The 23091-nt window shown below is 41.1% G+C and overlaps 2 protein-coding genes across 2 annotated transcripts; both read right to left on the minus strand.

Moving 5' to 3' along the window:
• Positions 1-14287: 14287 nt before the first annotated feature.
• Positions 14288-18020, minus strand: LOC141432148 (uncharacterized). The gene is made up of 2 exons (XM_074093604.1): positions 17366-18020; positions 14288-14809 (listed from the first exon to the last, which is right to left on the minus strand). The coding sequence occupies exon 1, from the start codon at positions 17926-17928 to the stop codon at positions 17431-17433; it is 498 nt and encodes a 165-aa protein (XP_073949705.1). The 5' UTR covers positions 17929-18020; the 3' UTR covers positions 14288-14809; positions 17366-17430.
• On the minus strand, positions 17930-22563 carry LOC141432147 (uncharacterized). Its single transcript, XM_074093602.1, has 2 exons — positions 22248-22563; positions 17930-18505 (listed from the first exon to the last, which is right to left on the minus strand). The coding sequence occupies exon 2, from the start codon at positions 18503-18505 to the stop codon at positions 17930-17932; it is 576 nt and encodes a 191-aa protein (XP_073949703.1). The 5' UTR covers positions 22248-22563.
• Between the last annotated feature and the right edge of the window lie 528 nt (positions 22564-23091).

Genomic DNA, 23091 nt, shown 5'->3' on the forward strand with positions numbered 1-23091 from the left:
CCAGCTCGTCTTTAGCGGGAAACCAAATAAGACCGAGCGTACGTTCTCCTTCGCACTGCTGACCCATTTTGAGACTTACCGCCACCGTACCTAAGGTCTCTTTTGGTATGCTGTCCAACACCACTACACTGTTACTAGTCCAATTGCGTATTTCAAAGCCACCCGCTTTGTGAATGTAAACAATATCTCTTACCATCTGCGTCGCGGTGGCTTCGTCCGGGAAACTGTCCAGGTAGTCGTCCATGTAGTGCTGGTTACAGATAGCGTCGGCAGCAGCGGGCATGGACGAAGCGAAACGCTCCGCGTTCCTGTTTTTTACATACTGTGCAATAAATGGGGAACAATTAGCACCGAATATGAGCGAAGTCATGTTAAAAGTTTTGACAGATTGTTCAGGGCGAGGTCTCCACAGAAATCTAAGGGAATTCTGATCCTCATCCCTTATTTTAATTCTCAGGAACATATCTTTAATATCCCCGGCTACAGCGATCCTATTCTCTCTAAAACGTACATAATGCCGAATAGGGACGCGAGTAAGTCGGGACCTTGCAATAGGTAATCATTTAAAGATTTTCCTTGACTTTTCGCTGCTGCGTCGAAAACGAAACGCAACTTCTTTTTATTAGGGTTATCGACCCCAAAGTGTGGTAAATACCACGTTCGCGGTGTGCGCCTAGTATCAGTCGACTCTTTAGCGAAGTCATTTACTAAAAGGTGATCCACTCGTTCGGAATAACGTTTGGCGTAGTCAGGTTCGCCAGCATCTTTTTCTCAACCCTTTGAACCTGGAAACGTTAACGTACTTGTCAACGCTCGTCGAACCACGGGGAATCGCCGAGCACCTGAGCGCGTGCGCGTCGTTTCGAATTTTGAGTAAACACCTGGGACGCTTGAAGAGGGCTGACCTCGTCATGAAGTTCGCTGAAGCAAGTTCTCTGCGGTAACCTTGTCGGAGGGCCGGACGGCTGGAGCGGCGGGCCCCGCGCTGCAGCACAGCAGCGGGCTCTGCGAGGCGCGGGCGCCGTGCGGCGGCGCGCGCGCTATTCCATGTAAGGACCAGCCTAGGGTGGTGCGAGTAGCGGACGGCTCATTACGTTTACCGATACACATTTCAAACAGGAGCTAACAAATGGTGATTATCCTGACCGATTAGTACTTCAGGTTTAATATTATTGTTACAAAATATTAAGTCATGTTTCAAATTTTGCAAATGAGCATACTGACTACAGTCGATAGAAAAGAGATTTTGCTCAGGCAATTTTAAATTGTTTACACTTCGTGCATTAATAGTAGACATATTACAATTATTTTTATCAGACACATCCATAGATAAAACAGTAGAATCAACAACAACATCGCTACCGCTCCACGCTCCGCTCACGCGCATAGTCTCAGTGCGGCCGCGCAAACCGGCCCGCGCAGCGAGGGAACCGGTTATTAATGTTATTGTCGATCCGTCATCGAGCAATGCATTCGTGCTGATTACACCATTAGGTCCGTGTATGTTTATAGGTACTACTTTCAATAAGACGCTGTGTGCAGAATTAATGTGCGTCACGGTAGCAGCTGCGGGTTCTGGAGTGTGGCCGCTGTGGCCGGTGTGGCCCGTGCCCGTGTCGCCGACGTCGCCGGTGTCGCCCGCGCCGGGCGCGGCGGGGCGCGGGCGCGGCTCTCGGCCGGGCTCGCGCACGTAGTGCAGCAGTCGGTGGTGCGCCTCGCCGCAACCGTCTTTGTCGCAGGCGGCCGCGGGACACGTTTCTCGATCGTGGCGCGACACTAAGCACTTGTAACACACGCCGTGGCGTTTAACGTGACGCCACCTGTCTTTGCGCAACGCTTTTTTAAACATTTTGCACTCAGTTAATTTATGTTTTGCGACGTAGCAAAATAAACACTTATTGTCACTGTGCGTTGATTGCACTAACACTGCATGAGGACGGCTGGTGACGTTGTAGTCGGGTTTATTCTTGTAGTGGTGCTGAAATCCGACGCTGCGGGCCTCTGTGGCGTGTATGTTTGCTGTAGTCGAAATTTTCACAGCTTCTTGATTTAAAAAATCGCCTAATATTTTCAAACGTGATTTCTTTCCTTCCTTTATTATAGCAAAACTATAATCGGACCATTTTGATATTAGAACGGTAGGCAGCTTGGATAAAATGATATTTACAATATGCATGCCTTGCATGTACTCTTCTCGGCCGACGGCGCGCACCGCTGCGATGAAATTTTGCACTTTAACTGAGAACGACACAATGTCTTTATTGTATTCGTTTGACATAGGTGGTAGTTTTTTCAGGCCCTGGGTAATTTTGCTTAGGATGGTGTCTGCGTTGCCGTATAGTAGCTCTAAAGTTTTTATCACTACGTCGGGTGAAGTAGCGCTTATCATGAGAGCTGAGACTGCCTCCTTAGCTGGCCCGTGAAGACACTTCCTTAAACGCCATAAATTTTCCTTCGGGCTAAACCCGCACACTTCGGTAGACTCGTCATAAGCTTGTTTGAACTGGAGCCACTCCAACGAGTCCCCTGAGTAACTAGGTAGGTCTCGGGGTGTACACATGCGGCTAAGCAGGTTGTTGTTTGCCCCATTATTTGCAGAGATCGAGGTTAGATTCCGTAGGGCGCTCGCGAGCATATGAACCGTTCCGTCAGATGGGCCGGCAACGCCTGCAGCCGGCGGACACTGCTTGTCCAGCTGATTACCAAACTCGGGAGCGTGCGATGGAGGTTCGTGCTCGAGCTGGCTTTGTTCTAACCATTGCTCCACTTCTTTATTCTTGGTGTCGTCATGCGGGTCACTATGTGGACTGTATATTTCCTCTTTTTCATCCATAAGGTCTGCTAAATCCGCCTGAAACTTCTTATCGATGAGATCCATTTGAATTCTAGCCTTTTCTTTAGCCATTTCTAGTTCCAGTTTCTTTCTCCTGGCCATCAGGGAGGACGAGGTGGACGTTGACTTAGCCCCGGTGCGCGAAACGGGTGGCTGTTGCAAGCGGTACTCGCGCTTGACGCTGCTACCCGCAACATCATATAATTGGCTAGCGGTCGGTGTCTGTTCATCCTTCTGTGTATTTCCATCAGTTGGCTGTGGATGCACTTGTGACTGGACTTCCTGATTTTCGTGCTCTTTGCTCTCGAGCTCCTTGCGTGTAGTGCTTCGAGTTTTTACCATCTTTGCAGGCGGTGTGTTGAACATTAGGTAGATCTGGTTCGAAGACCACTTTGTAAAGGTTGCACTGGCGCGATAAAATATTAGGAAACTCGAAACCCAAAAACTCGTTAAAACCGTTTATTTTTAAACAGACACAACGTAGGTACACGAACATATGAGAGTGAGAGAGAGAGAGCGAAGGTATGTATGTATGTATGTAAACTCTTTATTGTACAAAAGAAAATTAACAAAACATTACTGACAAACTTTAAGATACTTGTACAAAGGCGGACTTATCCCTTTAAGGGATCTCTACCAGTCAACCTTTGAGTGGATGAGAGGAGAGGAGCAATACGTTAGGGTCCGACAAAGGGTGAGTTTTAGAGTTAAAATAATGAAAGCTACTATACAGTGCTTTAAACAATATAATACATAAACTACAATATAAATAAATAAACTACTATATATATGACCATAATACATATAATATATAAGCATATTAACAAAGGAATGTTCTCAAATATTTAAGGAGAAGGTGCAAGCCACATTCTTCTCAAGCCTTCCCTAAAAGATCCCACGGTGGGGGATTGCCGGATGGAGGTCGGTAGCCGATTCCACAGCCTGGCAGATTGCACTGTAAAGGATTTAGAGTATGTTTTGGATGAGGTAGAAGGACAGGCTAAAAGGAGATTGGTACTCGATCGTAACCGATACTGACTGCCAGCAGCCAAGTAGCTGAAACGCTCGGAAAGGTATACGGGAGCAGAAGGATTAAAAAGAGTGTTGAAAAGTAATGACAGAACGTGGATGTTCCTACGATCCCTTATAGGCAACCACTTCAGCTGTACCCTGAAATTTGACACGTGGTCGTACTTGCGGAGTCCAAAAATGTATCGAATACATACATTCTGAAGGCGATCGAGCTTGTCGAGCAGCCCCTCACTAAGATCCAGATAACCAATATCACCATAGTCAAGCAAGGGGAGCAAAAGAGACTGAGCCAGAGTAATTTTCGTTTGGAGAGGTAGAAAATTTTGCAAGCGCCTGAGCGAGTGAAGCGAGGCAAAAAGTTTACGACTGACATCAGTCACTTGGGCCGACCAAGAAAGCGTTTGGTCCATTATGATCCCCAGATTTCTGACGGTAGATGAGAAAGGAATAATTGTACCATCAAAATACAAGTTTGGAACTACCAAGTCAGAAATCCGAGAGATAAAGAATGGACTGCCAATAATGATTGCCTGGGTTTTCTTTGCATTTACTTTGAGGCCGAACCTCTCAGCCCAGTCACGAATTGCATTAAGGTCTGTATTAATGCGATCAATTAGCAGAGGAAAATCGTCAAGACTAGCGGCATCATAGATTTGTAAATCGTCCGCATACAGGTGGTAAGAAGAGTGCAAAGAAGAGGTAATGCCATTAATAAAAATAGAGAAAAGGAGCGGAGAGAGTACACCCCCTTGAGGGACACCAGCAGTAAGATCGCACCAGCTTGAAAAAACGTCTTCAACCTTGACTCGCTGTTGTCTCCCACAGAGGTAAGAACGGAACCAGGATAACGCATTTGAAGATATGTTTAAAGAGTTAAGGATACCAAGAAGTATATCAAAGTCAACGGTATTAAATGCACTACTGAAATCAAGTAGCACCAGGACTGTTAGCTTTTTGTTCTCAATATTAAGGCGAATATCATCAGTAACCTTGACGAGGGCTGAGACAGTGCTATGCCCAGGACGGAAACCTGATTGGAAAGGATTTAGGAGATTGTGTGTATTGAGATGCGAGGAGAGACGTCGATTTACAAAATGTTCAACTACTTTAGATAAAACTGGGAGAATTGAAATCGGCCGATGTTCAGAGAAGGAGATAGGATTGGACGTTTTAGGAAGAGGAATGACGTGTGCGTGTTTCCACAACGAAGGGAAACAGCCCGAGGAAAAAGAAAAGTTAATAATATGGGATAGAATAGGAGCAATAATTTCGGCCCCGAGCACAAGCATGTCTAAGCTCAAGTCGTCTTCACCAACAGCCTTCGTCCGAATCAGTTTAAGAATATTAAGAACATCGCGCGGAGCAATGCTCCCGAGATCAAAAGAGGGGACATCAGGGTGTTGAATACTGGCAAGAAAAGATAGGGTGTGTTGCTTAGATAAAGGATTAATTTGAACTGGTGAAGTGCTAAAATGTTTGTTGAGGCCATTGAGGTCAGTCAAGGTAGAAGAATTGAGTTGAGATTTGCCCACCCCTAGACTTTTTAGAAATTTCCTGCGTCACCGTTCGATTCCTGGTTTTAATAAACCGCTGTGACGTCACACGTACCATCGTTTTCTACCTTAAAATTTTAATATAAAATCTAAAACATATGTAATGATTGGGCCATAATACCCGCAACATTAAAACATACAAATTTGTAACGATTTTTGAGCACGTCGCTAACAGTCACCAAAAAGTTTTTTGTATAATGAATTCCCTCCGGTCTTGTGTACAATGGTAAACTGGTGAACACAGGAAATGCAATATGTAATGCATTTTGTGACTTTATCTCATCTACTTTCTCTACTCCGGACAACCGTTCGGTCGATAGGTCTTCTAATTTTCTCGGTAACTTTGTGGCTAGCCTTTACAAGGTTGTTGTTGACCCAAATGAACTAAGGTCATCTCAATCATATTTATAGATATAAACAGTTGTACGGTGTCAGTAACACGAAAATATAGTGGTGAACGTAATAGCAGTTTAATTTCATCTTCGTAACCTCAACCCTTCACAAGACACCGGCGGCAGCTGGCTACAGGAGGCGGCAGCTGTCCAGACCGATCCCAGGGGCTCGGGAGAGGGTCTGACTTCACATCATCATCACCGCGAGGCCAGCGGTTTGGTCTAAGTATTAACGTCAGCGGCGCAGGGTGCGCACGCACATCACATCAATTGCACCCACCGGCAGTTCTCAGGGCGAGAGTTGCCAACACTTACATATATCAGACTTGTATACTAATAAGAAAAATACTATCAAATGATCTCCATATACAAATTTCTTTTACAAAAAAGCAACAATTCCAAAGAATTAAACTCAGGAACGCTAATAATCTTGTTTTGCGGCCTGCGCGCACTAATTATGGCAAAAAATGTATATTATACGAGGGAGCTAACTTGTACAATAAACTCCCAACTGACATCAAAGATGCCAAATCGCTACGCACATTTAAAAGATTATTAAAACAATACCTCTCAACTCGCCCATAAATACGCGTATTTTAACATTAATATAAATATAAATACTAAATTATCAATATAGAATTATCTAAAGTAAATAAGCAAATATAATATAAATCAGTAGATACTTATACTTAAATATGAATCAAATCAATACCTGCTATAAAATAAAATAAATATCAAAATAACACATACTCAAACAAAAATAATGTACCATACATTAATAGTTCAACAAAATACATGTACAACACAATTAGACCACAAAGTCAACGTACGTACGTAGGCATTTGCTAAGACACTTCCGAACTCTTTATATCTTTACTAGCTTTTGCCCGCGACTTCGTCCGCGTATACTTTAGTTATCAGGGCATGTTTTAATTAACCCCCGTTATAATTGTATCTGTATGCATAGCGAAGTACTGCCGTAAACAATAGGTAACGGTTTGCTAAAGTACTTCGCTATAAACAACATTTTTTACCAGTTTTGAAGCTAGTTTATGAAAAGTTTTGTGCAAAGCACGAGAGTAAATTAATTATCTCGTGTGCTTCCGGCGAGAACCGAATCTTACTCCAGAACCCGAAGTATATATTCAAAATTGCACTGTACATAATGTTAATGAATGTTAAGCCTTATAGCATTGCGGTTAAATATGGCAACACATGAGTATGTCATGGTCTTAATTTTGATGGATTTAGGCTATGGCAATACTGTCATAATTGTCAAATGACTCTGTTCCTGTTCGATTTCCTGCTGTTCATTTCCTCCGTCCGTGATGTGAGCATGTTAAACCGACTTGTCCTTTGTCTAATAAGTGTTTTGTGGAACTTCATCGTCTCATATCAAGTGTAATCGAATCAGTATTGTCCAGCTTCAATATCTGCTTAATATATAAAGCGATGTCGTGATATCCTGGCTGTATTATTTCTCGCCTGCTGACGCTCCCCGCTCATCTGCTCAACGCATGCCACTCTGCTACAGGTTACGGGCTCAGACATAGTAATCGCAAGTCCCTGAAGAACATCTAAAGAAGCGGCTCAGGAAATAATTAGCGGGTGAGTGCTCAGTTTGGTTTTTGGTGACACGATGCCGGATAACCTACAAGACGGGCATGTGCCAAGCATGCCGCCTATGCTTAATGGTGGCACTAACACGATTGAGAAGCTTACTGGCGTTCAGAATTATAACGCATGGAAATTTGGTATGCGGATGATATTGACATTGGAAGGCTTGTGGAGTTGTGTTGAGGGAGAGGATGCGGACGCCGTACGAGGTCAAAGGGCGCTCGCGCGCATATGCCTTTCGGTGCACACTTCTCTATATCAATATGTGCGCAATGCGTTAACGCCTAAAGATGCCTGGAGGAGTCTCTCGGCTATATTTGAGGATAAAGGGCTATACAGACGAGTGCTTTTAATGCGGCAACTTCACCGAATTGAATTTTCGAAATTTTCTGGCATGGGTGATTATATCAACCAAGTTATGCTCCTTGTCCAGCAACTGGCAGATATAGGAAAGACCATAGAAGACACTGAGATTGCGGAAATTTTGCTAAGTGGATTGCCGCAGGAGTATGATGTGCTGGTGTCCAATATTGAAACTGCATGCATCAATACAACATTATCAAGTGAGGTGGTGCGCTCTCGCTTATTACAAGAAGAACATCGTAAGCTCCACAATGATTGTGTTGATGCTACGAATATGGCATATCTTACTAGAAGGAAGCCTGTGATTTGTAATTTTTGCAAAAAACCGGGACACAAGAAAATAAATTGTTTTGCCATGAAGAAAAAGAGGCAGACGGAGCGACGAGATGCTGTTTTTGTTGTTCGGGAGCCTTCGGCCGAGGTTTTTTCTGTGCAACAGAAGGAATGGATTGTCGACTCTGGATGTACTTCTCATATGTGCAATAACAAAGACTTTTTCATAGACTTTAAATGTTGTCTAGGTGATGTGTCAATAGCAAATGGTGACAGACTATCTTGTCTAGGTATAGGTAACATCAATATTGTGTTTAATAACAAATGCCATTTATTGTCTGATGTCATGTATGTACCTAATCTCTCAACCAACTTATTGTCGGTTAGCAAGCTCACTAGTGAAGGGTTCACAGTTTTGTTTAGTAAAAATTGTTGCAATATAAGCTTTGAAAGTAAAATAATTGGTTCTGCTAGAAAAGTCAATAATGTGTATAAGTTAAATGGTGGTGTTGTGTGTGATAAGGTCTTGCAGGTCCATTTGGAGCATTCTTCAGCCACTCTGCAGGATGGAGTGCAGAGGGATCAGAGTGCAATGGTTACTGTGGTGCCAGCAGGTGTTTGGCACAAGAGACTTGGGCATTTGAGTTATGGAGGTATGTGTGATCTGCGGGATTGGGGTCTTTTGATGCAGATGGATGATCTGGAGAAGGGACCGGCGTGTGTGCGCTGCCTGGAGGGGAAGCAAACCGCGGCTGCTTTTCCCGAACGGCAGGCAAAGCGTGCTGCACGACCGCTGGAGCTCATACACTCTGATGTTTGTGGGCCTATGTCTACTAGCAGTATGGGAGGAGCAAGATACCTTGTAACATTCACCGATGACTTTTCAAGGAAAACATTTGGTTACCTGCTGAAATTTAAATCTGAGGTAATGTCTTGTTTTGTTAACTTTAAAGCTTTAGTAGAAAAACAAACTGGTTTGCCTATAAAGTGTCTAAGATCTGATGGCGGTGGTGAATATTGTAATAAGAAATTTAGTACTTATTTAAAAAGTCAAGGTATTATTCACCAAACGACAGTACCCTACTGTCCACAACAAAATGGCCTCTCAGAACGTTTAAATAGAATTTTATTAGATAAAGCACGATGTATCCTGTTAGAATCTGGTCTTGCCAAGGAATTCTGGGGGGAAGCGGTAATGACGGCTATTTACCTTAAAAACAGATCCCCCACAAGAGCTTTGACAGGGTCTATTCCAGAGCAGGTATGGACTGGATCACCTGTAGATCTCAGTAATCTTCGTGTGTTTGGATGTGTTGCATACACACTTATTCCAAAACAGAGGCGTATTTGTAAGTTGGATGCCAGATCTAAAATGTGTATTTTTGTAGGATACAGTGACACTTCCAAGGGATATAGGCTTCTAGACCTTTCTGAACCTAGAAAAATTATTTATTCACGGAATGTAGTATTTTTAGAGGAAACCTTTTTAAAGGATATGAATGGACAGTTTAGTAATAATATTTTATACAATTTTAATGATTATACTTATACACCTTATACACCAAATTTTATTTTTACAAATGATTTTAAAGATAACTGTGATACTACTAATAGGAATTATTTAAATAGTAGTGAGGCTCCTAGGATAAGTGAGCATATAGAGTCAAATTGTAATGATTTGTCTGTGGTTTCAGCATCATCAGATCCTGAGTACTGCACAGGTGATGAAGAGGATGTTAGCACGAGTTCCCGGCATGATGCTCGGGAGTGTAGCAGTGCCTCGGATGCGGACGTGGTGTCTCGTGAAGGGGAAGAGGTGGTGTCTCGTCCAGGGCAAGATGTTCCTGGGACCGACATGTCACATCCGGTGTTGTCTCGTCCAGGGCAAGACGTTCCTGTGACTGACATGTCATATCCGGCGGAGACTCATCCAGGGCAAGATGTTCCTGTGATGATCCCTGTGACTCGTCCAGATGTTTCTGGTACTGTCACTCCACGACCCGTCCGCAGTACTCGCTGCAAGGCCCCTTCAAGGTATGACAGTTATGATATGTCTTTGTTGGCTCAGTGTGAGACTGAACCACTTACATATGATGAAGCTATGTCATCTTCATGTAGTGAGGAATGGCATAGTGCTATGCAAAAAGAGTATGACGCGCTCATTAAAAATGGAGTGTGGTCTTTGGTAGATCGCCCTAAGGACGCTAATATCGTCAAGTGTAAGTGGGTTTTCAAGGTAAAACAAGATACGTCAGGTAAAGATAAATTTAAGGCGCGATTAGTTGCTCGTGGCTTCTCACAAAAGAGAGGAATTGATTACAATGAGACTTTTTCTCCTGTAGTTCGCCACAGCACTATGCGTATTTTGTTTTCCCTAGCCAATGACTTGAATATGGATATTGATCATGTGGATGTTGCAACAGCATTTCTTAACAGTAAATTAAATGAAATTATTTATATGGAGCAGCCTGTAGGTTTTGTAAATAATGACAGTAAGATATGTTTGTTGCACAAAAGCATTTACGGTCTTAAACAAGCCAGTAGGATGTGGAATGTGGAATGAGACAGTACATCAATTATTGACAAATAATGGCTATATGCAAAACAAATGTGAACCCTGTGTGTATGTCAAGAAGAATAATAATTTATTGACAATAATTGCTCTATATGTTGATGACCATTATATATTTAGTAATGACATGAAAACTAAAAATGAATTAATTAAGCTTTTAAAATGTAATTTTGAAATTAAAAATCTAGGAGCCTTAAGAAATTGTTTAGGAATTAATGTGACTCGTGATAGAGCTAAAGGCGTTTTGAAGTTGGACCAGGTAGACTACACAAAGAGATTGTTAAGGCGTTTTGGCATGGAGAACTGTAAAAGTGTCTCTACGCCCATGGTAATTAATTCTAAATTGCATAAACCAGAGTTGGATTGTTTGGATGATAAGATTTACAAGTATAGAGAATTATTAGGTTGTTTAATGTACCTGTCCATCTGTACTCGGCCCGACATTGCATATGCATGTAGTCAGTTAAGCCAATTTAATCATGACTTTGATAATACGCATTGGTTAGCAGCTAAACGCATTTTGCGGTACTTAGCGGGAACGTTGAATTATGGTCTATGTTTTTATAGAACGCGTGATTTTAACATAACCGCTTATGCAGATGCAGATTGGGCAAATGACAGTGTAGACCGTAAGTCATACACTGGCTACATAGTGAAGCTAGGTAGGAACAACATCAGCTGGGAGTCACGTAAACAGCGCTGTGTGGCTCTCTCTAGCACTGAGGCTGAGTATATAGCTATCAGTGACATATGTAAAGAGTTGTGTTTTATTAAGAATTTTATCTCTGAATTTCTAGCTAATAATATTGATATATTATTATATAATGATAACCAGAGTGCACACAAGCTCTTAGAAATAAAAGAATATTGTCACAAGAAAACCAAGCACATTGACCTTAGGTACCACTATGTAAAAGATTTAATTCAGAAAGGTTTTGTTAAAATTAAATACATGCCAACTAACAATATGGTTGCTGATATATTGACCAAACCTTTAAGTTCCATGAGGCACCATAAATTTTTGGATGGCATGAATATTATAGATGTATTGTTGTGACTTGATTTTATGTCAAAATTAGTTAAGTGTTTAGGCATGTCATGTTGTATGTGTCTTCTGTTATTACTTTGTCAAACTAATTGGTTGACTCTATCAATGTTATAAGAGCTTAAGGGGTGGTGTTAATGAATGTTAAGCCTTATAGCATTGCGGTTAAATATGGCAACACATGAGTATGTCATGGTCTTAATTTTGATGGATTTAGGCTATGGCAATACTGTCATAATTGTCAAATGACTCTGTTCCTGTTCATTTCCTCCGTCCGTGATGTGAGCATGTTAAACCGACTTGTCCTTTGTCTAATAAGTGTTTTGTGGAACTTCATCGTCTCATATCAAGTGTAATCGAATCAGTATTGTCCAGCTTCAATATCTGCTTAATATATAAAGCGATGTCGTGATATCCTGGCTGTATTATTTCTCGCCTGCTGACGCTCCCCGCTCATCTGCTCAACGCATGCCACTCTGCTACACATAATAGTTTGTAAATTAGGTAAAAGATAAATAAGAACGGATAATCACACAAAAATTACGCTTATATTAGTTATATTATTGATTTTATTATGCACAATCCAATGAGTAATTTTTAAGTTAGGTACCTACTGCATAATTCTTGCACAATTATTTGCAAATTTATTTCACACATCATTTAAAATATCAATTTAATTTCCACATTTTAGTTGTACATTTTGTATGAAAAACCCCCTCCCCTATTGAACTCGCCAACACCATAGGTACGGATCATTTTAAATTTTGACCAGCTATATTTTTAGTCTAGAAATAAGGAAGTATCATAGAAACTCCCCCCCTAATAAATCGAAAGCTACTTCTTCTTTCTTTATCTTTGCCTACGCAGATCATTTTTATTTTTAATCAGGACCCTGTAAGTAGGTATACCAATTTTCATAATGCTAAGTCCAGAAATGAGAAAATTTCTATACAAACTTTACCCCCCATTTAACCATTTTAGGGGGATTTTTTTCCATTTCACCTAGACATATAATTTGTCATTGTAATCGAGAACTTATATACCTATTTCCATACCTCTAAGGCCAGAAATGGGAAAATTTCCATGCAAACTTTACCCCCCATTTTACCCTTTTAGGGGGGAATTTTATCCATTTCACTTACACAGATATTTTTTAATTGTAATCGAGAACTTTTACACCTATTTTGATACTTCTAAGTCCAGAAATGAGAAAATTTCCATACAAACTTTACCCCTCCATTTTACCCCCTTAGGGGGAATTTTATCCATTTCACCTAGACAGATAAGTTTTAATTGTAATCTAGAACTTATACACGTATTTTCATACTTCTACGTCCAGAAATGGGAAAATTCCATATAAACTTCACCCCCCACCATTTTACCCCTTTAGGGGAGAATTTTATATCCATTTCACCTAGATAGATAATTTTTAATTGTAATTGAGAACTTATATACCTATTTTCATACTTCTAAATCCATAAAGGATAAATTTTTCATACAAACTTTATCCCCCCATTTTACCCCTTTAGGGGGGAATTTTATCCATTTCACTTACACAGATAATTTTTAATTGTTATCTAGAACTTATACAGCTATTTTTATACTTCTAAGTCCAAAAAAATTTCCATACAAACTTTACCCCCCATTTTACCCCTTTAGAGGGGTATTTATCCATTTCACTTACACAGATAATTTTTAATTGTAATCGAGAACGTATGCACTTATTTTCATACTTCTTGGTCCAGAAATGAGAAAAAATCCATACAAACTTTACCCCCCCATTTCACCCTTTTAGGGGGGAATTTTATCCATTTCATCTAGATAGATAATTTTTAATTGTAATATAGAACCTATACACCTATTTTCATACTTCTAAGTCCAGAAATGAGAAAATTCCATATAAACTTCACCCCCCTATTTCACCCCCTTAGGGGATGAATTTCTAAAAATCCTTTCTTAGTGCTCATTTACATCATAAAAAGAACCTCTGTACCAAATTTCAAGTTTCTAGGCTCAGCGGTTTGGGCTGTGCGTTGATCTATAAGTCAGTCAGTCAGTCAGTTTCTTCTTTTATATATATAGATATCTTTGTAAAACTGTTATCTTGTCAAACTGCGCTCACACCGCACAGCGCATCGCGCTCCTAAGCAGAGAGCGATCGAATTTGTTTTGTGTACTTTTTATAATCCTACCGGCAAATTGTAACTTTTATGATTTTGCGATTGTGTTAATGTTTACGCTCGCTAGCTTAGATTAATAGTTTATGCATGTAATATTTCTTTCTCAAGTAAGTGAATTATTGTTATTCTTTTGAGAAATAAAGATCTTTAAACCGAGGTTGTCATGACATTGTAAACTAATGAAGTAATTTTTTCCTAAATTAAATTATCGTAATTTGTCATCGAAACTGGCGGGATTATCATTATCTATAATCTATAATGTGAATGCAGTTATATTTTCAAGTATTGAACTGAATTATAATTCACATTGGAAACTATGAAGCCACGAACTTTGCGAAAAAAATAAATAAAGCATCAATACTCTGGTCTGGAAAAAGACGCATTATAAGGAAATTAAAAAGTAAGTACAGTAGAGATACAACTTCCACCACCCCCCGTGGGTACCTTAGGAATCGGCTGAGGGATAATATCAGAAGATTGGCAGCAGCGTTTTCCAAGCAACCTCACATCATATACTTACTACGCTCGCCAACCCGCTTATCAAACGTGGCGAGTATTGGCAACACGGGAAAATATGGGGGAGGCCTAAAGTCTCAGTTTCCATGACCGTAGGTGTTTAGGACAGATATTTTTACTGTTTTTTTTTTCAAGTCCCCAGCCCCTTGGTAGCGGACTAACTTTTGAGCCTCATATCTCGGTAATTTTGGAGTTCAGAGAAAAGTTCATTTGACAAAATATGCTTCTTCAAAATATGTTTTATTTTCATAATAAAATATTTAATTACAGAGTGAAAAACACTGTCATAACATACATTGTCGGCTGGTAAGCTGTGTACGAGACTGGCACAAGACTGGAAAAGTGGCGTGAAAATGCAAGAGGCACTCAGCAGTGGTTGTATGTTGCTATGCCCAACAGGGTCCATGATGATCACATAATCTCTTTGTAACATCTGTAACCATACATGGTGGAAAAGCAATAAAATATTGAGTATTGAGTATGTGGGCTAATTTAATTAGACGCCTCTGATATTAAGAATTATAGACCCATCTCATTGGCCACTATTACGGCAAAGGTGTTGGACAGTATGCTTGACAAACAACTGGACAAGCACATGTGTCTCAATGACGCGCAGTTCGGCTTCAGAGCCGGGCTTTCCACGGAAGCGGCAGTTCTTTGTCTCAAGCATACTGTCCGATATTACACGGACAGGAAAACACCCGTATACGCGTGTTTTCTTGACTTGTCCAAGGCTTTTGATTTGGTGTCATATAGTAAGTTATGGCAAAAACTGTACGAGGACACCACGTTACCCAGTGAGTTGATTGAAATGTTTAAGTTCTGGTATGGTCACCAAAATAACGTGGTAAGGTGGGCTGACTCGTTATCTGACACATACAGGACAGAGTGTAGGGTACGACAGGGTGGGCTCACGTCACCCAAACTCTTCAGCCTGTATGTCGATCGGCTGATTGATGAGCTCAGCAACACTATGGTCGGATGCTCAGTAGGAGGTAAATTTATTAATAATATAAGTTACGCAGATGACATGGTGTTGCTGGGCCCGTCAATAGGCGCCATTAAAGATCTTTTAGTCATATATGAAAGATACGCTGAGGCCCACGGCCTTAGATATAATGCCTCAAAGAGTGAGTTGCTGGTGTTTAAGGCGGGTACAATGAGCTATCCACGTATTCCCCAAGTAAAACTCGAAGGCACTCCTCTAAAGGTAGTCGAGGAGTTTAAATATCTGGGGCATTGGGTTACAGCGTCACTTAGCGACTGTAAGGATATAGAGCGAGAGCGTAGGGCGCTGGCGGTGAGGAGTAATATGTTGATCCGTAGGTTTGCCAGGTGTACTAAAAACGTCAAAATTTCTTTGTTTAAGGCATACTGCCAGTCATTTTATACCTGCAGCCTGTGGGTCAATTATACTCAAAAAGCCTACAGCGCCCTACGCGTTCAATATAACAACGCGTTCAGAATGCTGCTGGGGCTGCCGGGGCGCTGCAGCGCGTCAGGAATGTTCGCGGAGGCGCATGCAGACGGCTTTCACGCAATCATGCGGAAACGGGTCGCCTCGCTGCTGCAGCGCATCACTCGCAGCCCCAACAGCCTCCTGAAGACAGTTTCTGAGCGGAATGACGGTCCATTTATGTGCCACTGGAACCAGCTGCATGTGTTGCCCACTTAGTATATGTAATGTAATCTTATTGTTCTTCATTTCTATTTAATTTCTATGTGTATGATCCGAGTTGGTCGAAATAAATTTATTATTATTATTATTATTAATTGACTGATGTAAATAAATAAATAAAAACTGACTTAGTGATGGACTTTTTTATTTGTTGTTCAATAGAGCCTTCGATTACTACCCAACCAATTAAATATCATGAAGAAACGTACACACACCTGCTATATAATTAATGGTGTGTGCTATATTTCAATTCACACTGGGCCTGCGTTGAAAATAACGCCCATGCCCTCATTGTGAGAGGAGGCCTCTGTATGTAGGTATGTATAATGTATAGGGATAATGATTATGACTAATTTTCTCATAGTATGTAAAGTGTATTGTAAATAAAAAATAAATAAACAATCGTTGAGTTACGGTTAAGGAAACTGAGTCACGTACCAGGGTGGAACCTATGTGCTACTAATGTCATGTTGACTTCCCATACACTTGCCAAAGAAATCACAGCGCAATTGAATATGAAAAGGTTCCACTTGGGTTCCACTCTGTAACGTGATTCGGTTTCCTCGATTTTTGTAAAGGCGAACTTATCCCTCGAAGGGATCTCTACCAAGCAACCCTTGAGTGGATGTGAGGAATTATAAGTCTCATAGTTGTGCTGTGCATATTCAGATTTACCTAAAATTTTTTTAAAAAATGTTTGTGCCTAAATTAGGTCTTATAAATTTTTAGCTACACATTTCAAAAAATATTAACATCATTAACTGAGAACAATAAAAAAAAAACAAAAAAAAGTTAATTCCTACAACGGGTTTGAACCCAAACTTCCTAAGCTGAGGATAGGGTAAACTCTAGCCTTATGCAACTAGGCCAATCTGCTCTTTGATCATGAGAGCAAAATTAACAAAGACTTCTGTTTACAACAAATTACAAGCATGTGTGCGAAAATATCGCAGTCGAAACTGCAGCGATCAAGTGAAAGTATTTTCTAAATTAAAATACATCTGAAACTTGGTACGATATATCACAAATTTCACGCTATTGGCGGTATGTACATTATTTTATAAAAATATCCACGATTTCATTCCAAAAAAAAATAAAATACGTGGAATTTGCACACTAACGTCATCTACTGGCGCTGTAGTGCCTAGCTGACCGTGACAAGCGACCGGATAACTTACGTCTTAAATCGAGTTTAGCTCGACATGTTTGAAACATGTCGAGCTAAACTCGATTTAAGACGTGAGTTATCCGGGTCATTATATTTAATATAGGTTCTTTAGCTTAAGTTTAAATAAATGATGCTTTTCTTACCATCAGGAGACCCACTTGCTTGTTTGCCATCCAGTCGAGGATCTATATCCCGGTACATGCTTCGGTCAGATCGCACGTTTTACAAGTTCCGGTTCCGGGTCCTTCATGGCCTCCTGCCCCCCTCCACCCCCGCGGGCCGGGGGACACAGCATGGCCTGATTGACTCTCATCAGGGCTATCGAGTAGCTGTCGTTGAAGAAATTTGGCCTGGTCTTCGCGCCAAGCCGCACCTCGTAAGCCTGCTGCAGCTCGGGCGGCGCGGTCCACACCCACGCGGGCTCCTCCCCCAGCAGCGCCACCTGTCCCAACACGGCTTCCACTTCCGGCATCTCTGCGTCTGCGACCTTGTAGTAGGGCTCCCCGTTGGTGCCCCGCGGGTGGCACCTCCCGCAGTACTCCGGCAGCGGCTCCCCGGCGCGGCGCGGCGGAGCGTGCAAGTGTTCCATCTCGTTCGAGATGAGCGCCGCCAGGCTCACGCGCGCGCCTGTGGGCGACAGGGGCCCGGCCGCCATCGACGGATACTTTTGCTGCATCGAAATCAGAAACATGTGCACCGGCCACATGTCACCCTCTAAATCCTTCTTCCAGTCGTACCCTTCGGGAATAATCTCGTCCGCGTTCTTCAGGAGATCGTCCTCGTCCCAGACGGCGCCCGGTATCGGACAGTGCGTTTTGAACCAATGTCGTTGCCAGACCGACGTCTCCGGAGAGGACAGGGTCACCACCGTCTCGCGCAAGCTGCTGAGCAAGAGATTCCCGGGGGTGCGGGTCCATCTCGCCCGCGGCGTACCGCTGCTGCGCCGCGGCGAAAGGGCAGTACGTCGTCCCGCCGACGGTTATGACGTCGATAGCGTCGATGATGTGCTTGATCAGCGCCGGCAGGATGGGGACGCTCAGCGGTGCGTCGAGCATGTCCGGCGTCACTTTGTACTCATATTGCAAGGCGCGCATAGGCCCTTCCAAGTGCTTCGAGCATGCATTCAGCTTGGCCTCGGCCACTCCGAGGAAGACGCGATACATGGCGTAGACGGGGGCGGCGACGCCGGCGCTCGCGGCCACGTAGCACAGGTCGCACGCGGCCAGCCCGAGCCCGCGCGTGGTTATCACCAGGCCTTTGGACTCCGTAGCGGCTCCCTCCATCTGAAAATAATCATATTAATCATCCAGATTCGCGTCTGTGCCAACTACGAGTTCCTTCCTGCGGAGACGATTCCCACGACCGGGATGTCGATGCAGTACCCTAAGTGTAAGTTTTCGGTTACGAAATACGTCTCGATAGCGTTCGCGTTATTTATTTTTTTACTCTTTTTTTTCAACGTGGCTTTAGTAAACCAAATGTGACTATGTCAGCCTCAGATATATACCACACTACAGACAGATATTACACTCCCTTGCACTGAAACCACGTCTCTGGATGCAAAGGCCCGTCCAATAAATCTGTAAATTCGCGTCGCTTCTTCTGAAAGCGGTCGACTGAGAATTACATTTACACCTCCATTGAACAAGCCCATACCATCCAGATACCTGACTCTGATCTCCTCATTCTGATCACATTCCACAAGAAAGTGAATAAGGTCTTCAGTCTTATTACATCCCATACACAAACGTGATTGCACAACTCTCGTTCGCGTTAAAATCTTAATTTGTATGAAAACACAAACAGCGCCTCTAGCGGAACGTTTGTGTTGTTCGTGTTTCCATACAAATTGAGATTTTAAAGCGTTCGCGATCGAGACGTATTTTGTAACCGAAAACTTACACTAAGGGTACAGATTATTTAGGGGCACGGCACGGCAGCGCGCATATATTATCGATAACATTCGATTTAAACATGTACTCGTACCCAGTTTAAGAACTATTACATGTCAAAATTCTTCAGTTTTGTCACTGACATACTCACTGACTTACGGTCATCATAATTCTAAGGCACTTCTAGCAGACCAAAACCAAAGACCAAATTTTAAATATACTTAATTAATTTTTATTCAGCCTATTATACAGGCATAGAAAATTTCAAAACGTTGCAATTTCAGTTGCGTTTCAAAGTTACAAAAGCTGCATAAGTAAGCTTGTAATCCCATACAAATGGGTCAATCAGCTTTTTAGTGTTTGTTATTCTACCCGTAACTCAGGAGACGTTACCATGGCAACAAACTTGATTGACCCAAATACATGCGATTGTGTACAAAGTTACACAGCAATAACTTTATTGAACTTATGTATTATATAGGTTGACTCTTAATTACCTAGTATTAAGAGTTAAAATTAACTTGTTAAGTTATAAGTGGGTCAATCAGCTTCTTAATGTTGCTATTGTCCCGCGACCCAGGAGACATCAGTGATCCACTTGCCTAAAATAGTATTTGCAATGTATGCTAATGTGAGATGAGCCACGAAGGAATTGCCTTATAACTGTCACAACTCCCAACTTTTAGTGTACCGCATAAAATGATCGAGTACCTATAAGATATCGACACGGCCAAAGTTGCAAAACTGCCTACAAAAAGTGATGAGATCCCATCTAAAATATTTAAAAAAAAACGGCCAAGAGCGTGTCGGACACGCCGGAAATAGGGTTCCGTAGCCATTACGAAAAAAAATAAGTAATATTTTTCTAAGGATTTCGTATTTTTTACGGAATATTCCAAGTTTAGGTATATTTATTTATTTCATTGTAAAGTCATGTACATATTTGTGGAAGGTGTTACATTAGGTATTATTATTAGTTAGCGCAACGCAGTTCTTATATAATAATATTTATTTATTGCAGATTAAATCTAATCTATAGTTTTGTTAGTAGATATAGGTACATTAATTCTTCTAGACTAAGGGTCAGTAGTACAAGTGCTAAATATTTAAATCTCGCAACGATTATGGTGCATGTTGGCTCATTTTTTTATTATAATAGCCTGTTAAAGAGTCCCACAGCTGGGCAAAGGCCTCCCCCTCTTTCCGCCGCTCGTCCCTATCGAGAGCATGCTCGGAGCAGGCTGCCACTCTATTTGATATGCGTCCAAGTCATCCCGCCATACATTGCTAAAAGTTTTGAGATGCAATGTTATATACCAAGTCGGTTGTTTTTAGTCAGTAGGTGCTGAAGGATGTCCATAGAACTCGATTTCCATCAACTTGCAGCTTATTTTAAAACCGTGGAAAAATACATGTTATAGTTCTCAAATAAAGAGTAAGCCAAATTGTTTTTAATACACACAAGTGACTTGGCCATCGCATAATCATCAACATCAGGCGTCTACGGGTATACTATACTATAGTAATCCTAATTGAACATAGTGCTAGCCCTAACGCCATGCAGGATTTCTATGGACTGGACACCCCTCAGTAGGTACTTGGTACTGACTAAAATAACTAACTTAAGTATTGTTATAACATTGCATCTCAAAACTTTTTTAGCAATAAGTTTTAGTTGAAAATGTCACTTAGACAAGCGAATGGCCAAGTGGTTAGAGAATCTGACTATGAAGCTTGAGGTCCCGGGTTCGATCCCCGGCCGGAGCAGATGTTTGTATGAATAATATGAATGTTTGTTCTCGGGTCTTGGATGTTTAATATGTATTTATGTTTATAAGTATGTTTATCCGTTGCCTAGTATCCATAGTAAGCTTTGCTTAGTTTGGGACTAGGTCAATTGGTGTCAAGTGTCCCATAATATTCATTTATTTTTTTTTTTTGTATTATTATTTATTTTTAATACAAGCTTTTCTTGCTAATTGTACATTTTTATTGACTGTACCTTGCACTATCATCCAAACTACATTGGCATACCAAATTTCAAGTCATGCCATTAACTGTTGAAGAGTTCCAGCCCCTGGAGACGATCCTGTTCGGACCACCAGAATTTCACTACCAGATTCATGTATTGTCACCGGACTTACATAAGTATGCCTAATTTTTAAGTCAATCTGAACACCGGCGTTGGGTCAAACTTAGGTTGCAAGATTTGACCCGCACATACATAGGTCCAACATACGAGAACGTTGCAAGTTAAATATAAAAAAAAAACTTGTTGAAGTCATGTGCTTCAGTCATATTAATTGCTACAGATATTTCAATATACTGAGCAGCTAAAAATTTGGCCCTCAAATGTATACAGTCATAAGTAATTTTAAGTATGTTTATAAAGTATGTAGAGGGCCAAATTTTGTGCTGCTGAGTATATATCTTGATTGACCTTGGTAGTTCAAGATTTGATAAGATTTTAATAAGTTGTATTTACAATAATGCCAGCAATAAATCACTGATTTTGGATAAATTATAGGATAGGTAGATAATAATAAACTTTATAATAGATAGATAATCATTAACTTATACTCTCAGATAATTATTAAGTACCTAATTTGTACTCTCAGAAAAAATCTCTTTAAACAATTCACAAAAGATCATCAGTGTGAGCAAATTAATTAATAACAATAATATCTGGGGGCACGGTAGGAACGGTACGGCCACCAAGCCAAGGAAACAAGCGGCACAGCCGACATCCTTTTCTCGAAGCAGGCCATTTTCGACCCCCCCATAAATTTGGTGTGAATAAAACTAGAAGCCTGAATTTTTAGTAACCAAGCAGGCATTGTATAAACACGATATGTTTTGAAATTTCCTTCAAATTGAGCCACTAGTTTAAGAATTATAGCTAGTCATATAAGTTTCTTAATTTTGTCACTCATCACTGACTGACTGACCGATCATCAAAACTCTAAGGCACTTCTAGCAGACAGTACGGACTGAATAAATCAACCGACTTGGTATTACATGTATCTCACAACTATTTAGGGTTGAAGAACAGAGTTGCGGACTTGTTTTTTTTACAAGTTTACCTACTGATGACCCTAAACAATAGCAGTCAGCAGCCACTGTAAATACTTACTGTTTGTTTATAGGTCCCTTCCTTAGAAAAACGCTGCGGTTAAAAGTACTTAACTAATTGGAACTGTCTCTCTAGGTAGTACTCTTTTTGATGTTATTGGACTTATTGATTTCTGCTTCTCATAAAATAAAAGCATTTAGTTAGTGTTTAGTGTTAAGTTACTTTGTGCCATAGAAAAAGACTCCAAAAACAAAACCGACTGAACCGACACGACCACAAGACACGACTTAATAAAAACCGTTAGATACTTTTAATCCCGGAAAAATGCAGTTCCCGAGGGAACAGCGCGCGATAACCGAATTCCACGTGGGAGAAGCCGCGGGCAAAAGCTAGTAATTCTATATTTTAGTCAGACTATGGCGGTCATTTAATTTTATGAATTAAATTCGGGTTTTGTTCCGCGTGCCGTGATTTTAGAGAAGCTCGCTATTTCGTTCCATGATCACGAGCACGTGTCGAAACGTCAAGTGTCAGCAGGGCTACTACGAAACTCTAATCTGGTCCTCTGACACACTATACTATTTAAACGAGAGCGAGGGACGGTACGATACGAAGTCGAGTTGCGACAGGCTTGTTAACGTTACCAAATCACACTATAAGTACGTTAAATAACGGTAAAAATCATAAAAAATACCTAGTACCGGTATTAAATTTAACGTTAATTGATAACTTAACATATTTAACGTTACCTAATTACCGTTATTTTTACCGGTAAATTTACTTTACATTTGTAGGCTTGTTACTACCAATTCACTTATAGATAACGATACCGAAGTAACACTAACGTACGCTATGCAACGAGTGTTAGCCAATTTTAATCGCGTGCATACTCGTCGATAAATGC

Source organism: Choristoneura fumiferana, chromosome 10, assembly GCF_025370935.1.
Source record: "Choristoneura fumiferana chromosome 10, NRCan_CFum_1, whole genome shotgun sequence".
Classification (NCBI taxonomy): Eukaryota; Metazoa; Arthropoda; class Insecta; order Lepidoptera; family Tortricidae; genus Choristoneura; species Choristoneura fumiferana.